Source organism: Dendrobium catenatum, unplaced genomic scaffold (genome assembly GCF_001605985.2).
Source record: "Dendrobium catenatum unplaced genomic scaffold, ASM160598v2 fragScaff_scaffold_1038, whole genome shotgun sequence".
Lineage (NCBI taxonomy): Eukaryota > Viridiplantae > Streptophyta > Magnoliopsida > Asparagales > Orchidaceae > Dendrobium > Dendrobium catenatum.
The window spans coordinates 2,203,338-2,228,310 of NW_021319500.1; the positions used below are offsets into that span (position 1 = coordinate 2,203,338).

Sequence of the window (24,973 nt, forward strand, 5' to 3'; positions counted from 1 at the left end):
TCAATCACCCTTCTCTAGCCCTCATGCAAGAAGAAGAAGATAACATAAAATTTCATTCAAATATTCATTAACCCCATACAATGATACATGACCCCTATATATAGGTCATGAGATACAAATAAATAAAAAGCACAACAATTGACTAAATCGCCCTCGGGGCCCCAACATGACTCACTCACACACAAGGGTAAAACAGGAATACTGAAAACTGAAAATGCATGAATAACTAAAAATATGAGCTCTGAATCGTGGCCATCGATCGGCGATGCTTCCGGCGATACACGTGTCTGAACCGTTGATCGATGACCTCATCATTTCTAGTTCAAAAATTAAAAAAAGTTGTTTTAAGAAGCAGAAAGTCGTCCCAAACAAAGCCTAAGACTCTTGATTTGGGAGCACGCTTTTCGTAGGCATTTATTCCATATGTTGTGAACTTCATTTCCCATCATGCTAGTGGTATGCATTGTAGTTCCTTCTGGAATTTTTGTATTTGATGTAAAAAACAAGATGCCTTCTTTTTTATATGGTTAACTTTGTTCAGAACCTTCTCTTAGACCAAACTACATGAATTTTATCATAGTTTTAGTTTTAGTTTTTTTTTTTTCTCTCTTTTTTCTGGCAATGGACCTTTTTAACTATAGTTGTGCTCACATACCTTATTCTGCAGATTAAGAAGCGTCATACTCCTCTTTTGAAGGTATCCACTAAATTCCTCTCTAGTTGTCATCTCTGATTTTCTACTTGTACTTTATTTTTGGTTATTGTCGTGAACTGTGAATATTTGATAACAAAATCTATAAAAATAAAGATCCATGATATTAGGAGAAATTATTCTGTGCGGAGATTGGACGCAGAACGCCGTTTTGAGATCAACCAAAATACGTCACATCAGCGGTACCGAGCCGCGGTACTGGGTGACATGGTGCATTTTGATTGGTCTCCGGATGGTGTTCGGCGTCCGCACAGAATAATTAATCTAATATTAGGCCCTAACATAAGGTTTTTAGCTTTCCCGCTTCCCCTTCATATATCATATATTACCTTCAATAATTTTGACCATTATATTTTTCATTTTTTCTACTATAATTTTGAATAAAAAGGCCTTTTAATTTATTATAAAGTATCCATAAATTGAAAATTATTTGACTTGAGGAGAAGTTATTTCGCAGTCATTCACTTCCATTTTTCTTTCTAATCCTGCAGGTGAAGTCTTATGCTGATAATTTCAAGTGGAAGGGCTTTCCACAATCCGAGGAAGCTTAAGTTTTTTTACTTTGTGCCTGTGCAATAGCTGCCTGCTGCTGCTTTTTTTTTTATTTTTTTTAATTTACGCATGTTTGGATTTCTAATTTGCAAGCTCTTGAAAATTGAAAATGAGAGATTTTTTTTTTTCAGTATTATTTTACAAATCATTGTTATATTTATGTTTGAATTTGTTTTTTTTTGTGCCATTTTTCAAAAATTTATGTGGAGAATTTGTTTTTTTAGAAAATAAATGTTAATGTCTAATTTTTTGTAGAAAAAATTTAAATTCTCACAGTAATTAAAAAAAAAATATAATTTCTTAATTAATTTTAGGCCAAAATATAAAATGGAGCATAACATAAGTCAGAAAATTCATTGAGGGGGGCTTAAATTATTTTATTAAAAATTTTTATCAACTTTTTTCATCCGGGCTTGAGATTGGCATAGACATATTTTTTTTTTTTCAATACGAGAATTTGACTTTTAATAGGACACAATGGAGAAAAAGGATTCATGTAGCCGACCCCACGTAGTGGGATAAAGGCTTGATGTTGTTGTTGTTGTTGTTGTTGTTATCTAAAAATGTATAATATTAAATATAAAATAGTAAACAACTTACAATTTATAACGTCTACTCTTCATATTATGAAAAAGTTAAATGATTACTTCGTTATCAATAGATTTATTGCGTCATGGAATATTCGCGGCGGTAGAGAAGTATAAAGTTTAACATTTTAGCATTGTATGAAGATCCAACACACAAACAGATGAAATATACATCATATAAAGTGCATTACATGATGGGACTTGAAAGAATCACTATATAATCGCTTTGAGTCTTCGATTTGGACCTATTTGAACTCGAATTGGGTCGAATTTGGTTTTGTTGGATTCGTATTTTCGAGACATTCAATTCGGCTGTAAGTTTGCCAAAATCAGAGTTCAGGTTGTTATATCCAAAATTTCAAGTATGTTAAAATTCTAATAATAGTTTGAGCTTTTATTCTTTTCTTAATATAATAATTTTTTTTAAAAATTATTGCTAAATTAATTACTATGAAAAGTATTTAATAATTACGGTAATGAGATATAATTATAAGTATTGTTTAATTGGAATAACTTTAGTACTAATTATTAGTATGTACTATTAGTTAATAAAAATGTTGGCTCTAAAGCAATTCTAATATATAGTAATTATAGTGTTTCGTACTTCAGTACAGCATTAAGGTTATATTAATTAATATTTTTCCTATGTTAGCCACTAAATTGAGTTTGTAGTGGTTGATCACAATCAAATGGCACGGAAAGAAATATTCCCTATTTCCTATTATCTGAACCGTGGCTTATAAGGACTGAAATGACGTGACATAGAGCAGTTATTCTAGAGATTTTTATTCCTTATCCACTCTGTCACGCAAGCCCTTTCTCTATTCTGATTTCACGGAAGCCAACAGAGGAGTGTATTCGATGCTGTATTGAATATGTAATGGGCGACGCAGTGGAATTTTCTGATGGATCCGTAAGCATGCAGGCGACTCAGTGATTTGGAGTGATATGTTTGTATAGTGAGCAGCACTATGCAGTAAAGCAAAGTTCGGCACAGTGTAATAGAGGAGTTTGGTTGTGCAAAAGAAAATATCGCAGAAATTCTGTAGCAGAAGGCGGACAATGGAGGGGTTTTCGAAAGTGCTGAGAAGAGAATAAGGAATTTCTGTGAAAGGGAAATCGTAGGGAAATTGTAGTGAAATAAGAGGTAAATATTTTGACATATTTTCAGTATCCATTTATATTTATACAAAGTGGTGCAAGTTCTTAGTGTGTACAATTATAAGTTTAGGATTCATCAAAATCATTAATGCAAAGGAGAGGTTTCAGGGTGACTTACAATCGTGGTAGAGATTTGGCTGAGACGACTGGGCAAAGAGGTAAGTAATGCAATTTAAAGTTTAAAGAAAACTTTTATAAATTTGATATTGTATCAATCTAAGGAAAATAGGCACTACTAGTTTGTTTCTTTTTTTCTAAAAGATATTCATAGTCAAGTTTCCATGTATGAATACCCACTCCCATAAATTCATTATGTGAGTTTAAATAAAGATTTATTATGTCATTTAAATGTTTTTCTTGTTAATAATATTTTGGAAAGAGATCATTTTCTTTACTTATAATGTGCATATTCATTTTTATACAATGAATGAATAAGAAAACATGCAGCAAGTGTAGTATGGATAATGAAAATGAAAAGTGTACTGAATATCAATTTAAAAGTAAAGTTTGGCTAAAGATTTATGTATAACTTACCAATGCAGGTGGGGCAAAAGGGTCCCCATATATTAAACTGTTTGGTAAGTGGGGCAAAAGGGACCCCAAGGAAATGAAACCTGCAAAGCAGGTGGGGCAAAAGGGACCCCAAAGAGGCAAAAGAGACCTCTATGTAATTCAATGGCGATAATGCCAGGTTTACCTGGGCTCCATTGAATATGTTTATGAATAAGTAGCCAAATCTTTTAATGAGTAAAATTGATATTCAGTATGAATGCAAGAATAAATTCTGGGTAATGTCAAATGAGAATTTATGAAGTTTGCTCTAGTAGTTTAACTTTATTTATATATTCAATATTCAAAATTTTATAATCATGTAATTTAAATGTTATTTCATATTGCATCACTTATGGAGTCTCATAGCTCACCAGTAGTTTATTACTGGCTGTTGTTACAGGAAAGGGAAAGGAAAAGATTGAAGAAGACTAATCTGCAAGTATTTTAAATTTTATGTAAATGTTTATTCTATGTTTGAGGTCTACTTTTGAGGTTAGTAAACAATTTTAATATTGTATTACTTTGAATTTGTTTGGTTTTTCTTAGTTGCTCTGTACTAGATTTTGGATGAAACTTGGGAATTGTTACATGCTTCCTTTATTGTATTAGATGAAGTTTATATGATCTTTTATATAAAGTGGAAATGTAATGATATGAAAGAGGTGTTAAGTGATGGAAATGTTATGTTTATTCTTGTTATACTCTACCTTACTGGTAAGAGGTACTGTGGGGTATTACAAATGTATATGGAGGAGCCGATCGGCCTCTCAAATAGTATATCAACTTGTATCTTGGTTTGTTATGCTGAAATAAATATTTTTCTTATTGATTTATGCTACGTTTTCTTTTCATTGTTACTGTTTTTGTCGTTTGAAGATCGGATACCTATCAATATGTCACTACATACTTACCCCGTTATATTAAGGAGAAACTTACAATAGTAATTGAACATACTCGGTTAGCATGCATGATGTTTGGTTGAGTGAACATATGAAATGCCACATATAAAATTGCTAGAAATTAGTAAATCTTCATAAGCACGTAATTTCAACAATAGAAGAAGAGATAGCCAAATCTGATACTGCATACTTACCCCAATAGCTTTGGAAAAAACCTGTCATGGTTGTGTTAAACAAAAAAAAAAAAAAAAAAAAAACTTGAAGCTTGAAATGAAGTACTCTCTAAACAGGAATAATGGCATTCATTTGTATGAAGTTCTACATTGCAACGAAACATGCTATGCATTTTTCATATATGAGGTCATTAAAATAAAATGCTATATTGGTTAACTTCACCGACTTGGCATATTGCACAATCTAGGCAGCAGTTTGAACCTAATGTAGCAAAATTTCGCACAGTAAAAGAATTGCTTAGATGTTGATAAAACCACGGCAGAAAATGAGATTATCCAACTTATGCAAAAGGGAACATAAACGGAATGCAGATGGTAACTTACACACGCTGCGAAGATAACAGCAATCGATAAGATCAGATAGCCGATTTGGGAGTTAAACTCGTCGACAAGCTGGGGTGAAACAAAAACTACAAACAGGATCACTGGAATTACTATCAGGCCTACAGTGAAAAACAGTGACCTCACATCTGGACCAAAAATGAGCCTCCCACCAAGGAAAAACCTCTGAAAGATGCACAAGCGAATTGGTATTTTTTCTTGAATGGTATAGCAGATTAGTTGCAAACAGAATCAGAAATCCACAACTTAAATCGGCATCTATAATAATATTGATGAAAACATTAACAAGGTTAATGCTGGTTCAGAAAATATTATCCAGTATTAATCTAATAGACAAAAATAAAATAACAAACTATTAAACGTTGAATAGTTAGCAAATAAATGCCCCAATTCTCAACAAATGTGTAGGCACTCTTTAGAGGGCACCAGGCAGCAGCAGTCAGTGCCGCTACGGAACTTCTGCGGAGCCTTAAGTCAAGTTGAACATAACTAGAAGAAATAAAAATAAAAATAAAAATGAATTCAAAATTAGATATCAATCTCATCCCGTGATCCTATGAAAAAAATAAATAACCAATTCATTTGTACGAACAGTATGAAAAACACAAACATGCAAATTAAAATTAACGTTTTCATACTCAGTTGGTCACTTTAAGCTATGCCAATGATGGAAAGCATTTCGGCTACTTTTCAAGTTGGTAACCTTATTTAAAAACTATTTTTTTAAAATAGCATTTTGGTTGGTTAAATTACCTAGTTTACACTAACTCGTCAATAAATTTATCAGCATTATCATCATTAGTCTTATCCTAACAATATAGGATGGTTATTTTTTAAACTCTCATTCTCAATTTGTTTATATTTTGATTTGTATTTATGTTGCGATTTGTATGAGATATTCTCTCTATTTTGTGCAACTTCAAGTCTTATAACTTACAGTCTACCACGTTTATTTCCTACCCTTCCACCTTAACTTTATTTAGTTTTCAAGTTGGTGCACCTTATATCATTCAATGTACATGCAAAATCATCTAATTTTATTTTTTTAAAATTTTATCTCTAACAAGCATTTACTTCCATCACCTCCTTAATACAATCATTTACTCAAAATTTCCAATAATTTTTCATAACATTCTAATTTTTACTACACTATATTTGTGATTAATAACTTCTTTGGCACCCAACACTCAATTTTATAAAGCATAACTGGTGTCTAATTGATTTTTTCTAAAGTTTACCTTTTAAGTCAACGTGGTAATCTTTTATTTGTAAGGCATTTTTACTTTTTAATAACAATTCATAACTCTAGAAGTTATATCTCCATCTACATCCCTATTCTACTCTATAATAACTCTTAAGATATTTAAACATATTATGCCTATTGATCTTCCCAATAACATTGATGATAATAATAATGATGAGGACATCGATCCAAGGTTCAAACAGGTGTATCGCCGGAAGCATCGCAGATCGACGGCCACGATTCAGAGCTTATATTTTTAGTTATTATGCATTTTATTTTATGTATTCCTTTTGTACCCTTATGTTGAGTTGAGTCATGTTGGGGCCCTGAGGGCAATTTAGTCTTTTTTTCTCCTTGTATGCTTGAGACCTATATATATGGGTCTTTTCTCTTGTAATAGGTAATGAAGATTTGAATGAAAAATTTGTGTGTTTCTACTTCTTCTTCTTGCATAAGAGCTTGAGAAGGGAGAGAGCTCAAGGGGAGCAAATCGCAAGGCCCACCAGTCGTTGGAAGAGTCCTCGGCTCGTGGTTAGGTTTTCTATCTTCTCCTTCGTATTCACCTCCATCTTCTTTCTCCACCACAAGAAAATCCCTCCATAACCCAAGTTGCCGCCGCCCCTTGGAAGCCCGCCGCCGGCCACTTCCACGGTCCTGGCCGGCCACCTTGCCGGCGACTTCCCCCACCCGTCCAACCCCTCCTTCCGCTTGCTTCAAATTTGAAATTTGAATTTCAAATTTCAAATTCTTTCCTAATTTGGAAATCCACTTCTTTTTCCCTAACCCTAACCTCCTTCTTGCACCCGCCGAACCCCACCCTCTCTCCTTGAGTTTCCCGCCGGTCTCATCTCCTCCTCTCCCTCCTTGTCAACTGCAATTACTCTCTTTCAACACCACGTTCTTCCTCCCTCATGTGGAAAATTCTCCGACGCCAAGCATGCATGGCGGAATCCGAATGGAACTTTGGATTTGTGCAAGACATCGAGGTCAAGTCGACATCCACCAATCGCCGTTCTTTGATGTGGGCTTTGATTTCGACGACACCGTTGAAGACTACTTGAATCGCATCCTCCCCACGCTCGTAGACGTCATCGACGAGCAATTCGAGGACTATTCGTGGACCGTCAATGGCTATCCGTCCGTGTCTCCTCCACCACCGTCGACCTTTCCGTGGCTCAAGACCATCGGCGTTGCAACCTTCCTCATGGCATCGTTCGGTGTGCTAAAGATCTTCTCCCGCTAAGCCTAGTGTAGTTGAGTGATCAATCCCCAAGGTGAAACTCTCGTTATTAAATTACGGATTGTTGATTAATAGCTTTTGGTATTGCTACTATCCTTGGTTATCCATGAGTTTTTGGTTAATCTATTTGTACTCCTTCGCCTAAGCAAGTTAACAACTAAGAACCTTTAATGATTTTACTTGTTATCTCAATAAGCTCTTAATTGTAATTCCATTGTCAATCACTTTTAATTTTCTTAAGAAGCTCCTTCGCATGTGGTATCACATCAAATAATCTTCCAACAATGACTAGGAATTGTTCGAAAAATTTTACATAAAATAGATTTAACAACTCATGTAGCACTATGTAGGAAAAAATGAAAAATGAGAATTCCAAAACCTAACCCCAAACATTGGAATAAGGTTGCTAATAATACAAACAAAAAAATTCCTTTTCTTTCTTTCTTTCTTTTATTCATGGAGCAACAATTTTGTTTGAATAGAAGAAAGATGGAAGTATGAGGTTATACATTAATTATACGGAGTTAAATAAGGTGACTGTGAAGAATCAGTATCATCTACCTCATATAAATGATTTGTTTGATAAATGTCAAGGTGCTTCTATGTTTTTCAAGGTTTACCTTTGATTAGATTATCACCAATTGAAAATCAAGAGTAATAGTATGTTTAAGACTATCTTTTGATCCTGACATGATCATTATGAATTTATGGTGATGTTATTTGGGTTGAGTGATGCCCTTGTCGTTTTAATAGATCATATGAATAGAATAGAGTTTTTATATCTTATTTATGTCACTTTTTTATATAAGTAATTGATGATATTTTGACTTCAAGAGGTAAATTTTCTTAGACATGTTATCAACAATAATAATAACATCAAGCCTTTATCCTACTATGTGGGGTCGGTTTTCATGAATTCTCCATTGTGTCCAATTAAGAGTTGAATTCTTGTTTAAATCTAATAAAAAATGTCATTTCTAATACCTTTTAACATTATTTTTTAGGTCTACCTTTACATTTCTTAACATAGACCAGATCTAATGCAGATACTCTCTTAACTGTGTCATCGGAAGGCCGACGTTTAATACGACCAAACCATCTAAGGTACTCTCTCTAGTCCTATATGCCACTGCAGCTACTTCAACCTTTTTCACATATATACTCGTTTCACATTGTCTCTAAGAGTAAAGTCACTCATCCACCTAAGCATCCTCATCTCTGCAACACTAAATTTTATGTTTCACTTTTAATGGCCAACATTTTGTGCCATAAAGCATTGCAAGTCTCACCACCATCTTATAAATTTATTCCTTAAATTTGAGGCAATCTACTTTACCCCACTCGATCTCTCGTATCGGGTGGGGGAAACCCGTGACTAGGTCGTATATATTGCTACCCATCGGGGTGTGCTGGCGACAGCATCCATCCCCAATGGTTAGTCGTATGCGCGATCCAATCTGCCCTCCCATCGACCTGTTCGTGTCGAGCGTAGAGGCCTACGATCTTTTTGTCCTACGGGATAGTGCGGTCGTACCCTCTGCATTCGAACCCCCGCGAGCGGTGCTCCTTCGGAGGTCCACATCATGCAACAGGCTAGATTCTCCACTTCAATCATCCAACTTGAATTTTACTAATAATATCCCCGTCTATTTCACATTAGTTTGAATAACATACCTAATATATCTAAAACATGTACTCTTTTTAATGACTTTATTTTCTAAAGTCACAATTCCCTCACTATATCTATTACTACTAAAATTACACTCCATGTATTCAATTTTAGATCTACCCTAAGGAAAACTTATAGACTCTAAGATTAACCTCCATAATTCAAGTTTTCCTTCATCTCCCTCCTTAGTCTTATAAATAAGAAGAATATCATCAACAAAAAGCATACACCATGGTACATACTCTTGCAAATGTATAAAAGAACATCCATGACACATTTTAAACTGAGCTAAAATTTATATTGATCTTGCTATGATCAAGATTGATAGATTATTCGAAATCGAACAAAAGCAAAGAGATTTGTAGTTCTTTTTTGGTCTAGTTGGTTGCTATATAAGATTTGTTGAAAGTTTAAGTATTGCTGCACCCATTAACTAAATTGATTTGAAGTTTCTTAACTATTTGTGGTTTGATTCTTATGAGCAACATTTTTAGAAGATCAAGAATGACTTAGTGTCAGCTTATATTCACATCATTCCTTCAAATATTGATATGTTTCGCATCAGGGTTTGGACTATGTTCTACTAGCAACATGACAATGAAGTAGCTTATGCCTCTACGTAGCTCAAGATATATGATAAGAATTATCATACACATGACTTGGAGATAATTGCATATATTTTTGAATTTAAGATCTAAATGCATTATCTTTATGGCATTCACTATTAGATTTTTACTGATCATAAGAGCTTGGAGAATATTTTTACACACAAGATTTTGGACGTAGGGTAGAGGCAATGGCTTGAGTAAATGTACTATAATGACCTATAAATTTAGTACCACTCAAGCAAGGTTGATGTTGTTCCAGATGTTTTGAGTGGAAAATATTCAACTTACTCAACTTAGATAATCATTCAAGTGATAGTTGGCATTCAAGATAGATTGACTTCATCTTAGCGATAGTACCACCATAAAGCAAATCCATCATGTGCGATATGATTATTTAGCCAACAATTTCAGATTGGATTCGTGCAAATCACATAGAAGACACTGAATTGATGTAATATAAAAATTACGTTCAAATTAGACAACAACAACAACAATAAGACATTATCCCACTATGTGGGGGTCGATTACATGAATCTTTATTCTCCATTGTGTCAAGTTAAAAGTCAAATTATCATCAAAATCTAATAAAGAAATATCATTTCTAATATTTTCTAACTAATACTTTTTAGATCTACTTCTACATTTCTTAACATAAGTCAAATCTAGTACATCAACATTCATAATCGAGTCATCAGAAGGCCGCCGTTTTATGTGACCAACCCATCTAAGGCGACTTTCTAATCTTATCTTCCACTGGAGCTACTCCAACCTTTTTACATATATGCTCATTTTGTATCCTGTCTCTAAGACTTAACCACTCATCCACCTAAGCATCCTCATCTCTGTAACACTTAACTCAATGTTATGCTTCTCTTTTAATGGCCAACATTCTGCACCATAGAGCATTAAAGGTCTCACTACATTCAAATTAGAATGAAACCAAAATTCATTATTACTCGATCAAGTTCATTAAAAATTAAAGATAGATAATGTTTTCTAAGTTAGATAGGACTTCAATAGGAGATACAGTAAAAAGTGCACACTAATCCATATTCTATTTATCAAGGGAGAATGTATCAAGATTTTAAAACCTTTCCTCATGGTTTGGTATGAATAATGATGTTACAAATTTTGAAGCCAAGTGTTTGACATATCAAGTAGTTAAGGTTAAACATCAAAAATTCAGTTTTATGTTGCAGATTCGTCCTAATCATGAGCAAAAGCAGGAGATTGTGATGAATAATGTTATTAGCTTATCAAGATCCAAATAAGGCATAATATAATTTGGGTAGTGATTGACAACTCATAAAGACCGCTCATTTTTCACCTAGCAGGTTCCATGAAGAAGCTAACAAGGATGCATATGGATTATATTATTTGAGTGCATGGAGAAACAATAATCATTGTATCTAATTGAAACGAAGGATTTATTATTAAATTATGGAATAAAGTGCAAGAGGAATTAGGTATGAGGTTAGACATCAATATAGTGTTCATGTTCAAAAAGATGGTCTAACGAAGTATTATATTCAAACTTCAGAATACTTGCTGAGAGCCTACATTATAGACTTTCGTGATTGTTAGGAAGATTACATTCCATTTGTGAATTTCATTTACAATAATAATTTTCAAGCTAGTATTGATCTGAAACAATATGAGGCACTTTATGGAAAAAAAAATAAATCTCCTTTGTGTTGATCTAGCATTGGCAAGAGAATACTCTAAGGACCTCAACAAGTTGATCAAGTGTTATGAATGAGCATATATGAAAAAAATGTGTGATTATTAAGTAATAAAGTGATGAGTATCAAGTATCATCGCAAAGATACTGCCAACCAATTACTAAAATTAGGTTGCATTTATTCTATTTAAAAAATCGAAATAGAATGGAGTTTTATAAAAATAGAAAATAAGTAAACAACTAAAGCAAACTAGAGAATACCTTATATATAAATCTGGTAGACTAGGTCTAGAGATAAGATTTCATTAGGGATCTTTCTATTGGCTTGGTTGCAGTACAATACAGTCATAAAAGTTTTGCTGCTATCAAAATTAAGATGGACTTACCTTTCTCTAGAATGCCTTGGATTACTAACCTATTTACACAGCATTCCTATATCATAATGATAGATTCAACATAGATTAGTTTAATTGCTACGGTACAAGTGATCACTCAAATTAAACGATTTCAATAGATTTATCACGATATTTATCCACAACAAGTTCATTCTCTACCTATTAATTTCAACCGGACCTTCTGAACTTCTCATTGGTGGCCAAGCAATTAAAACTCAATCAACATAGGATAAAATACATAACGATATGAAAGCACAAAGACTCAAAAGATAATATTCAACACAAACCAATAAAAGTACAACTGGCTACATCTAATATCCAAAAAGGGGTTTTAGTTTATGCTAACTTGAAATCAAAATACAAAATAATTGATTGCAAGAATAAATAAGAAGAAAGAAAAACTCAAGATTTGGGCTCTCAGTACACGCCATCGAAATCTTCTTCTTTCTTTCCCTAACCACCATCAAAACTCCTCCAAGAAATCTCTTTGCCCTTGAAAAGCTCTCCAAAATATGGTTGCTAAAAAAGCTCTCTAAACCTTAAAATGTTTCTTAAGTATCCCCAAAAATTCACCACAGAATAGGCAAAATTTGCTACAATTTAGTGCAGGCTGGGCTTGGTGCCAAAAATTTAACTTTTGGGTGCCTGGGTGTCGGACTTACCACCTAGGCGCCGAGTCTAGGCACCTAGGCACCATGCTCTGTGTTTTCTATCTCAAAAACTATGGGTTGCACACCAAGGCGCCATTGCACATCATGTACCTAAAATCCACCAACAATCATGCCCTCCAACATAAATCAAATTCCTTGCATTGCTATAGCAAAATTCTGAATTTAAAGAATAATAAATATGAAAAACAAAGAACCTAGTTGGGGTAATAATGCATAATAATCATGTGTATCATCAAGCTAATAAAAAAGTTCATCTGATTCAATAATAACTTGTTCGGTTCAACAACATTAGCTAAGGCATTTAAACCTTAAGCAATAGAGAAATTGAATTCGAGGTTAGAGCTAATATCTTTCTCAAGGTTTCACGTTACGTAGAGTTCCAAGATTCAACAAGCAAACCCAATTCATTATTCATTTTGAGATGATTGAAAGAGTGGGTAGAGCTTCTTATCTATTGCCTCTTCTTTTGAAATTTGCAAGTGTACATTAACATCTCTTTTGTTTATGACATTGTTTTCATTAATGATTCTCATATAATTCAAATTAAGCCACTATTGATTCTTAAATATCTGAGTTATAAAGAGATATTTAATCATATTTTGGATCATGAAGCTAAGCACCTTCGTGTCAATCCATTCCATTTATCAAGGCACTCTAAAAGAATCAATCATAATGAGAATATAATAGAAGATGACAAAAGAGATAATCGTGAAGTACCCATAGCTATTCAAGTTAAGGAATGACTTTGGAGACCAATTTTTTTTAAGTGGGGTAAATGTAACAAACAAAACCTAGACAAATTCCACTCCCGATGCTTGAACTAATCGATGCCCTTGATTTGAACTCCATAAGCAAATTGCCCCAGCCACCCAACTCGCACTCCCTAACTTCAAGGATTAGTGTGCCTCACCAACTCTACTCGCATTTATGGAAACATGGAGCTAGATCATCGCATACCCTTGCTCTCACCCACAATCGCAAGTCTTGTTTTCTTTCTTCGATCGAGAGACGTTATATCCACCAAAAAAAACTCTTTAGGAATCAGTAGATTTTCATAGGTTAATAAAATATTCTTCATTCAAGGTATCTTAATAGACTGAATATAGTTGTACATAAATATAAAAGTACTATAATAAATGACTAATGATTCATCTCTCTCTCTCTCTCTCTCTCTCTCTCTCTCTCTCTCTCTATATATATATATATATATATATATATATATATATATATAATTTTATGGGTACATATAAAGATATTAACATTTAATGGCATTAAATGTTGTTTTTCACCTAGATAACTATGAATATTACTATACTGTAAATCATATGAGCATTTGAGATTTTGGTCATTTAGGTCATTTGAGATTTTGGTCATTTGTTTTTCACCTACTCATATGTCACAATAACATTTGCTAGTGACATTCCATTAAAATGCCTCTTTATTGTTCATTTTGCATTCCCCCATTTGTAATTTAATAAGTACAAAATTATCTTAGTAAATTTCATCAATTTGTTTAGAAAACAAGAATATAACTTTTTAGAAATAATTATTTTGTTAAATCGATATTTAAGTTAATGTTGTAGCCCTTTCTTTAAACATATATTGGGTTTTGGGCTAGTTATTATATACTTTGTTTGTTTATTTCATTTCCTTTCCATCAATTAATGTTTTTTTTTTCTTCCTTTAGTTGAAATATTGCCAAGGACTTCCTTGGTAAAACTAAAATTTTATTCATTATATTTATGCTTATACGTGTTTGTTTATAATTATTCATATATAAAGCATTTCCTCTTGAATACCAAATTATTTTGTTTGAACTTGACTCATAAGATTTGTCCCATAAATTGAGATTAATCCCTTAATCATCTCCGTGAGTCGGGGTTGTTAGCATACAGTTCATAACTGCCTACAACCATTAGCACACATTCTTACAACTTGTTGTATCATCTGGATGCATTCATACAATTTCATTTATACACCAACATGCAGACATTATGACATAACTATCTTAATAACTAACTCTACTATCCTACCCTATATATCTAGTCTCTGCTAATGTGACCGGCATAAATGAAACCAATAGACATTTCTTATATTTCTTACTGTGTTTATCTTGTTTACTGCTTGTTGTTTTCCTGTATTCAACATGGTATCAGAGCGTTGAAGGTCGTCGCCACCCCTCCTAATGGCTGATCAGGAATCAACAAGAACCAATCCCACCTCCTCCATTATTGCATCAATGACTAAATACAACATACCTCCTCTAAAATTTTTTATGTCCAACATCAAATCCATTGTTAATATTCAACTTGCAAATGACAACTATCCCATTTGGCAATTGCAGATATACAAATTGTTTTCGACAAATGGATTTGAAGGTTATCTAAAAGGTAGTCTTCAATGCCCACCTGAACCAATTTCATCTTCCACTTCTCCACCAGACTACACAGAATACCGCCTATGGAAACTAGTTGATCAAAATCTAGTTTCAGCCCTCTTATCCACAATATCACCCTCGATCCTTCCTTATGTCCTCACTTTAACCACAGCTCATGACATTTGAACAAATCTAGAGCTTCGACTTCAGCCTACTAACTGATCTCAAGTGATCCAATTAAAGAATAAGTTACATCACATACAAAAGTGTGATAATACCATGACTCAATACCTCACTCAAATCAAAGCTCTAGTAGATAATATTGTTGCAGCTATTTCTCAAGTGGACTCTGAAGATATAATTCTATACATTTTAAATGGTTTTCCCTCTTATAATTCCTTCAAGACTTCCATTCGCACATCCCTTCACTCTATCAATCTTGAAGTGTTTTATTCACTACTATGCAGTGAAGAAATACATCAACAAAATGAACTCCTCAAAGAATCAATTCCCCATAAAGATCATCAAGCCCTTTATACTGGATGAAATTCAACTCCATCAAATCAGGCAAACTGCAATTGGCAACCAACACCTCCTTGTGGCAGAGGATCTTCATCACGATCACCATTCTCCTCAGGTCATGGTTCGCAAGCTTAGAATCAATCCCGCCCAACTTGTCAAATCTGCAATGAGTATGGTCACACTGCATTATCATGTTGGAATAGGTGCAACATGCAATATCTATTAGCAAACCCCAATCTAACCCGAGCATACCTCTCTCCACAGTAGTCCTCCACCAAATTTGATTGGGTGTGAGATTATGGAGCCACGAATCATCTAACACCTGATGCTTTCAATTTACAACAAGCTACACCTTATTAGGGATCAGACAGTGTCTTTATAGCCAACGGCACATCACTTCCAATCCAACACACCGGCCAAGGGATATTACCTCTACCAGATTTCCACCGTAAGATCTTTCTTCGCAACCTTCTACATGTTCTTCCCTTTCACATAATTTGCTTTCTATTCACAAACTAACCTTTGATAACAACTGTTCCATCTCTTTTGACTCCACTGGCTTCATTATTATGGACCTCACGGACAATCATGTTCTTCTTCATGGTCACCATCATGATGGTCTCTATCAAGTCTCACCGTCAATCAACAACACCACAATATTTCATAGCACTCTCTCTCCAACAACTCTATGGCATGCGCAGCTCGATCACCCTCATTAGCAACTCATGAAAACTATAGCAAAACTCCAGTCATCTCTATGTATTTCCAATAGTTCTTTTCTTTGCAATTCATGTGAAACGGCCAAGAACCATAAATTGTCATTCTCTACTAGTTCCACAAATGAATCTTCTCTGTTTTTGTTAATACACTCAGATGTTTGGGGTCCAGCCCCCATTTCCTCTTTAAATGGATATTGATATTTTGTAACATTCATCAATGATTATTCGTTTTTGTTGGCTTTTTCTTATGCATAGCAAAGTAAAAACTTCAATCAAATTCTAACAATTTAGCCAACTCATTAACACACAATTTAATACAAAAATTAAAATTCTTCGTTCTAATGGTGGCGGAGAATATACTAGCTCAACATTCAAGCAGTTCCTTCAAACACAGGGAATCCTCCACCAACTCAGTTGTCCCTACACCCAGAACAAAATGGTGCTGCTGAACGCAAAAATACACGAACCCTCCTACATGCCGCCAATCTTCCACTCAATCCTGGGCCGAGGTTGTGCTTACCTCAAACTACCTTATCAATCTTCTTCCCACCACAGCCCACCAATTTCAAACACCCTATCAACTACTATATGGACAACTTCCCTCCTATAGCCATTTACACACTTTTGGGTGCCTTTGTTTCCTCACTTATCACATCTAGATACAAACAAACTTAACCCACTATCTCAACCTTGTATCTTTTTACACTACTCTCCTACACACAAAGGCTATAGGTGTTATGATCAAAAATCAAAGAAAATTTACATTTCCAGGCACATTACTTTCCATGAACATCTATTTCCCTTTGGCTCTCCTATCACCTCATCCACTACCACGCCTCCACCATACTCAATTTCTCCTCCGTTGCTCATTCCAACATAACGTATCACCTCTCCAAGCAACACTCCGAACGAATCTATCACCCCACCTTCATCTCATTCCTCCCATCAAACTATTCTAAAACCAACTACGGCTCAACCCACCTCATCTCCAATATCAACTCTTTCACCATAACAATCAATCACCTCAATTCATCCTAAGCAGATCAGGCTTAAAACAGCAAATATAAAGCCAAAACCAATTTTTAATTTGCTAGCAAACTTCTTACCTCATCCCATTCCAACTAGCTACAAGGAAGCAGCCAAATCTTAACAATGGCGCTCTGCCATGTCTTCAGAATTCCTAGCCTTGCAAAAACAAGGCACGTGATCATTAGTCCCTGCTCCCACCAATCAACCAGTGCTCGGTTGCCGCTGGACCTTCAAACTTAAACTCCATCCCAACGGTCAGATTGACCGTTACAAAGCCCGCCTTGTCGCTCAAGGATTCACACAGGAGCATGGAATTGACTACCAAGAAACATTTAGTCCGGTTGCGAAAATTCCTACAATACGGATTCTCCTTCTAATAGCACTTCACCGAAACTAGCCTCTCGTGTAGCTGGATGAGTCCAATGCTTTTTTTCATGGAGACTTATAGGAAAACGTTTACATGCTTCAACCACCCGGATTTCTCGACAAACAGTTTCCGCATCACATCTGCAAGCTCCACAAGGCCCTCTATGGACTTAAGCAGGCTCCAAGACAGTGGTTTCACAAATTTACAGATGCGCTTCTTCGCTTAGGCTTCCACTTCAGCAAGTCCAATTCCTCACTGCTTGTATATCATCATAACAAGGTACAAATTTATCTACTGATGTATGTAAATGATATGCTAATCACAAGCAATCTTCAACCCACCATCCAACGCATCATCACTCAGCTACAATCAGATTTTTTTCTCAAAGATCTTGGCTCTGCTTCCTTATTTCTGGGAATTCGAATATCCACCACTTCCAATGGTTATTTTCTTACCCAGCAACATTATGCCAGAGACATTATCCATGCATCAGGATTTAACCAATGCAAATCTGCACTCACACCGGTGCCCACCAAGCCTTCACAATGTCATGATGTTGAACTTCCATATCACAATCTGCATCTGTATCGCCAACTTGCTAGGTCATTACAGTATCTCACCATTACCAGACCTGACATAGCATTTGCCACAAATCAGATATGTCAGTATATGTGCAACCCAACAAACCTTCATTACCAGTCTCTCAAAAGGCTCCTTAGGTACATTCAAGGCACAATCGATTTTGGTCTTCCTTTAGTTTGCAGCTCACTTCAACTACGCACATTTGTGGATGCCAATTGGGTGGCCGATTCTCATGACCGCAAGTCTGTCACTGGTTTATGCACATTTTTGGTAGATAATCTAATCTCATGGAGCGTTAAAAAGCAATCAACAGTGGCTAAATCCTCAACAGAAGCAGAATATCGCGTCTTTGCTTCAACAACATCGAATACACTCTGGCTCTGACTTCTTGATAGGGACATCAGATCATCATGGAAAGTTTACCAGCGACGTGGCCGCCAATCTACGGCCACGATCGACTCGTTATATTTTTGAGTCGATGTATTTTATTTTCATGCATTTTATTATTTGCTTATGTTTGTTTATTTATTTTCCCTTTGTACCCTTTTGTATGGGAGTGGTCATGTGTAAGCCTAAGGGCATTTGTGTCATGTCAGTTAGAGTCCTTTGTATGAGGCTATTTAAAGCCCCTTTGTTTTATTTTCAAGGAAATGAATGATTATTTGAGAATTTTGTCTTCTTGCTTGGAGCATTGTGAGAACTTGTGAGTTCTAATGGAGAGAGATCCCTAGGAGAGGGAGATTTGCGCACTACCCACCAACCTTGGGGACGGCCGGGTTCGTGGTTCGTTTTCTTACTTGATTGCTTTGACTTCCCCATCATCTAATCCGCCAACCTCTCCACCCGAGCCTTCTTCTTCCCTCAAGACCACCGCCAATATCCTTCCCCACGATCTTCACCCGAACCACTATCCTCCCTCCACCCGAGCCCGAACCGCCGGCCATAGATTTTAGCCGCCGGCCACATTCAAGCGCTTTCCCCTTATGAGTTTCCTACTTGGGTGTGAGGAGATTTGGGATAATTTTGAATTTCAAGTCCTTGAATTTGAATTTCAAAATCCTGCCTAAAACAACTCATCTAATTTAGGGGAGCTTCTATTTTAATCTAATTTGAAATTCAAAATTCAATTGGATTTTAATTAGGCCTTTCCTAAATATAAAACCTGAGTTAATACACTTTATTATCCCTCCTTAATATTCCCGTGATCAGAAATCCCGCCAGCTCTCTATGGGGGACCACTTAATATTTATTTCCTAACTCCATTCACTGCCTATGGAAATATTTCCCAAAACTCCTAAACCTGAGCCGATTTTTCCTCAAGCCCCACCTCTTTAATATTTCCTATATTCTCATTTTAATTTAGGAAATAAATTTCTGGACTTCTCCTCTCTCCCGTAACAGCCAATCTCCCTATTTGGATTTCCTTAGAAATCCCTCTGTAGTGCTTGATCTCCTTGTGAGAAGCGTTGAAAGCCATTACCTGCTGCTGGCTGAATTTTCCACTGATCATCTTGGCACTTCTCTACAAAATTTCCATAATCTATTTACAAGAATCTGAAACCAATTTCAGATTTCAGCGTATGGTCCTTTCCCCCCCACAAGGCAAGAGAAGCTTCTTTCTTATCAAGATATCTGAGTACATCACCAAGGCGAAAGAGATTGACCATACTATTGAAGAGGACGTGGATGGCATCTTGTGCGTTCTAACGGAAGCCATCAACGAGCATGACGAAGGCCTTGATTGGAAGATCTTCACATCGCCTTAACAAAGGTCTTCCCTTCTACTTGTATTCAATTTCTTCTAAATCTAAATTCTCAATTGGTTGATTGTAATCACGAAAGCGCCTTCAATTGCTCTTGCCAAGCCTAGTCATTTGTAGGAATTGAGTGTAATCTTCTATGCATCCTACGTCTCGTTGTTAGATTAAGGATTTAACTTGAAAACTACTATTATGTATTGCATTCTATTTTCTTAATTATCTTGATAGTTCAAACTCGGAGCATGTGATTTAGCCTACGCAATTGATCCACTCATTTGTTTTAGTTATCGTTTGAAAACTGCTTGTAATTTTGTTCTGAAATTGTTCTAATCTATTAGTTGTGCAATGCCCACATGAATCCATAAGCATGTCATCTAAGTAGTCCTGCATCACTTCTTTTGGCTGATTTTCAGACACATCAACACTCAACCACTCCCCTTTATTGTGACAACACCTCTGATTTGGCTCTTGCAAACAGCCCAATTTTTCATGGCTGCACAAAACACATCGAGATCGATTATCATTTTATCAGTGATCACATCAAATCAAAGGCAATTACAATTCATTGTATCAGCTCCTTGATCAACCTGCAGACATTCTCACCAAACCACTTTCAGCTGCTCGCTTCCACACGCTCAGACACAAACTAACGATCCACTCCATGGCTCATTAATTTGAAGGGGGATGTTAGCATACGGTTTATAACTGCCTACAACTGTTAGCACACATTCTTACAATTGCTTGTATCATCTGGATGCATTCATTCAGTTACACCAACGTGCAGACATTATGGCATAACTATCTTAATAACTAACTCTATTATCCTACCCTATATATCTAGTCTCTGCTAATGTAACCGGCATGAATGAAATCAATAGACATTTCTTCTATTTCTTACTGTGTTTATCTTGTTTACTGCTTGTTGTTTTCCTGTATGCAACAGGGGTGTAGGTTTACACCTTTTGAACCAATGACCTCAACAAAAACCCATTTTATTAATGAACTATAGCTCATCAACCAAGCAGCACCTTAAACTTTCAATTCAGCAAATTTTATCAGTATCTTCTTTCAATAACAACTTTCCACCCCCACCCCACTTTTCAAACAACAGCAGAAATAATAAATGACGCCAAAGTTTGAAACTTGCCACAAACCCATAAGCTTAAGATTAGTTCATATGAATTCCCAAAACTAAAAGTATCAGAATAATGCTCGAACTTATGCCTTCAAAACCAAAATATGGCAGCACGAGAAAACAAAAATGCAGGGCTTAAAGGCTATGGGCATAGCAAAATGGGCATGTTTATAACCAGAATATAACACACAAGATTTTGCCAGGGTAAGGAACGAGTATTACATTGCTTCCTTTCCAGACTTGATAGACCCTCTTGGACGCAGTGTTGTTTTCAATGATCCTGCAATTAGAATCAGACAGCTGAGGAGGAGCTGCTATGTTCATCTTATCTTACAACCTGAGCTGAACCAAGTTCCAATAATATTCCTTGAGTTATTATTTTTTTCGCTGCAACAATTAACAAAAAAAAAAAACAGGAGAACCGTCAAAAGTTTCAATCTCATTGGACACGACGTCAAATTTGACAAAGCGAGAAAAGATTTAGGAGACCGAAACCCAGAACAAACAACAATCCATACAAATCCGTGAAGCGATCGATAGAAAACGGAATGACATTGTGCAAGTACCTCTGACAGGAAACGGATCCAAGAAGGTAGAAATCAAAAAAGCTAGCTCCGGTGCCACCGGCAGATCTTTGCAGCCCTGGATAGGGCCACCCGTAGTCAGCTCACCAGTCACCACCTTGCTTGAGCTGGAAAAAACCGAGAGGTAGGCAGCACGCCTTACTGCTAGCTAATGATCGGGGGTCATCCGTTGAGAATGCAAGAGGATCTACCTCAGAGGCGAGACGGGCATTGCCGGAATTGTGGGAGGAGGCATAAACGATCGTTTGAGAAACTCAACCAGGAGTGCACTGATGCGAGGGAGAGAGAGAGAGAGAGGAGACGAGTCAAAAAGCCACCATAGATCGGGTATACTAACTGCAAATAAATATATTTAAAGAACTTAATTTTTAATTAGAGCTTTAGCTTAGTCAGATCAGAATACATTATCCCCATTAAATATTATTCTGCCAAAATGAACATGTCCCGAATCCTCCATAATTGTACAAATCTACGTGTGTTGCTTAAAAACTTTGAAGGCCATTGATGTGTGAGAAATTTGATAAATGCCTGTTTTACTCGTCTGAATAGAATAATGTATTTACTTAGTTATTTAGATGTAAATGGAGATCAAGGAATTGTTCTTTAGATGGATAGCCGACTATTCATGCAATCAGAATTTTTCAAAGAAGATCTTAAGACTGTTGTAAATTAGATGGGACATAACAAATTCACCTGCGCTTGATGGAATTTCAGCAACCTTCTTCAAGCTCTATTGGGATATTTTGCATGATCATATTTGGAAAGCAATTAGTGAATTCTTTAAAATAGAATGCATGCCATCTCGATGGAAAGAGATGTTGGTTATTCTCATTCCAAGGTGGAGAATGCTACTGAATCCTTAAAATTCAGGCCAATTAATCTTTGCCAAACAATATATAAGATAGTTGCAAGGATGTTAAATAGATTTAAATTGATTATTCCCAGCTTAATTTCTAAAGAGCAAGTAGCATATGTTCTTAGCAGATCTATTTCAGAGCATTGCCTCTTAGCTCAAGAAGTGTTCAATAAATTCATATTTTTTGCATCAAAGAAAGGCTATATTGCTTTGAAGGTGGATATAGAGCAAGCCTATGATAGTATATGCTGGCCAACGTTTTTCCAAGTTATGAAATTAAAGAACTTTCCTCTGAAAATTATAAACTAGGTGTTGCAATGTGTTTATAATCCTAGAATCTCAGTTATTATTAATGGTCAAAAACAAGATTAGATAATGATTGATTGTGGCTTTATACAAGGATGCCCATTATCTCCTTATTTGTCTTTTTTTAGAACTACTGTCCAAAGCTATCCAACAGAAAGGTGTGAAGCTGGATATCAAATTAGCATCTAATTCTGATATAATTTCTCATCTTCTATATGTAGATGATGTATTGATCTTTACTTAAGTTAAATGTATGAATATTAGCCTTATTAAGCATATTATGGATGAATATTACTCTTGGAATGACATAAAATAAATAAGGATAAATCAATAGTTATTTGTTCAAATGTTCTGAATAAGAAATTTGAAAAAAAGATTGGCTATGTGCATTGGATTTAGATTGAAAGAACTTGTTTATCTTGATGTTAAAAAAAATAGTTCTTGGAAGATATGTTGTTCGTCAAGCATACGTTGGAGAAGCTTAACTCATGGGGTAGCACATGTTTATCCTTTGAAGGGAGGGTTGTGCTAATTAAATTTTATCTTCTTTCTCTCTCATCCTTCTGCATTACTCACTCTTTAGTTCCTAAAAGAGTGTTAGCTGTTCTAGACAGATTATGTATAAGTTTTTTTGTGGCATAAAGATAAAGGGAGGTAAGGTATGCATTATATTAAATGCAAAGATCTTTGTATTCCTAGAAAGTTGAGAGGCTTGGGGTTCATTCATAATCCAACTTTGAAGGTCCTTTGAGAGCTAGATTAGCTTTAAATTTCTATATTAATCTAGATTCTTTACTTAACAAAGTATAATTTCCCAATATCACAAGTATATTTGGTCTTCTTTAGTAAATAGAGGTGATTCTGCTATTTGGAAAACTTTATTTGATGGTGCTCAAAATCTGAAGCCGTTGATTAGATGGAAGATTGGGAATGGGAAGCATATCCAAGTAATGGCAGACACATGGATTATTGAAAATCTTTGGAGAAATGGTCTACATTCTATGATCATATCAGTTTTCAAACTTTAACAAATGATAATCTGTAAAATTCAGAAGGGAGATGGGATAACAATAAGCTACAGAAATTCTTTAGAGAAGAGCTTATTAACAACATCAAACAAATTGCTGTTGTTTCTCAGTTGGAGGTGTACATAATGGAATTAATTCATTTGCATACACGTAAATCTATCTCAACTTTGGCAATGTAATATAAATTTATGAATACTGATATAAAAAATTTTGATGAATCTGAGAACTTCAATTTGTTAAGCATGTTAAAGTTGAGGCCTAGAGAAGCTTTCTTTTGGTGGAGGCTTAGAAGAAATGCTTTACCAACAAACTCTTGGCTTAAGCATAAGAGATTGTATGACTCAATTTTTTGTCCAAGGGGCTGTCAAATGGAAGAGGATGTTGAGAAAATTTTAGTTGAATGTTTGAAGCTCAAAGAACTGATAGTTACACTAAAACATTCGGGAATTCATGCACCAGTTTTCAATACTTTTCCTTAAATGATTCAGGAGCTGCGAGTTATATCTACAAAGAATTATGTAATGGGGAGAATATATTGTTCTATTGTTTTCCATGCTTGGAGAAATAGAAACAACATTAAGCACGTTAAACCTATTAATCTTCTTTCATTGACAACTACTACTATTTTATCTATTGTTATTGATCTACATTCGGATCCAATTATATAGAACTGGGTTGCTAATCAGTCTGCACATCTGAGATGTAAATTTTGGCATCCCCCTCCTCCAAATTAGATAATGGTGAATGTGGACGCTTCTCTACTCAAATCTAATAATGCTGGAATCAAAGGAGTTATTAGATATCACAAGGGCGGGTTTATTTCTACATTTGGAAAGAAATTATTTCATTTGGATGTTGCTCAAGTTGAAGTTCTTGCTATTCTTATCTTTAAAGATGTCTAAAATATTGGATGTTGGAATCTAATGGCATTTGGATTGAAGGTGATAACATCAATGTTATCAACATGTTTCAGAAATATTTTGCTTCTCCTATTAAGTATAATATAAATAAAGGTCTCTTATATTCATCCTTTTTGTATGGCTTTAAATAAGTCATTTTTCATTATATTCCTAGCTAGGGAATGTAATAAACTTATTGATCAACTTTTATGTCTTTGTTGAAGGAAGAATGCGATAAAGTAGCTATCATTTAAATTGTATTTT

General features: G+C 35.2%; 1 protein-coding gene and 2 long non-coding RNA genes across 3 annotated transcripts in view; 2 read left to right on the plus strand and 1 right to left on the minus strand.

Moving 5' to 3' along the window:
* Positions 1–4,216, plus strand: part of LOC114580468 — a 19,190-nt gene extending 14,974 nt beyond the window's left edge. Inside the window, exon 2 of the long non-coding RNA XR_003701886.1 lies at positions 3,965–4,216. This is a non-coding gene — a long non-coding RNA (uncharacterized LOC114580468). The remainder of the gene's footprint in view (positions 1–3,964) is intronic.
* The window catches only part of LOC110093404 (probable protein S-acyltransferase 7), a 37,811-nt gene extending 15,869 nt beyond the window's left edge, over positions 1–21,942 (minus strand). The window contains exons 1-3 of the mRNA XM_020818284.2: positions 21,603–21,942; positions 21,259–21,423; positions 5,021–5,203 (exon numbers count right to left, since the gene is read on the minus strand). Coding sequence (XP_020673943.1) covers positions 5,021–5,203; positions 21,259–21,360 — 285 coding nt within the window. The 5' untranslated portion in view covers positions 21,361–21,423; positions 21,603–21,942. The remainder of the gene's footprint in view (positions 1–5,020; positions 5,204–21,258; positions 21,424–21,602) is intronic.
* On the plus strand, positions 42–1,424 carry LOC110093405. The gene is made up of 2 exons (XR_002302703.2): positions 42–697; positions 1,204–1,424. It is a non-coding gene; the product is annotated as an uncharacterized LOC110093405 (long non-coding RNA).
* Positions 21,943–24,973: the final 3,031 nt, after the last annotated feature.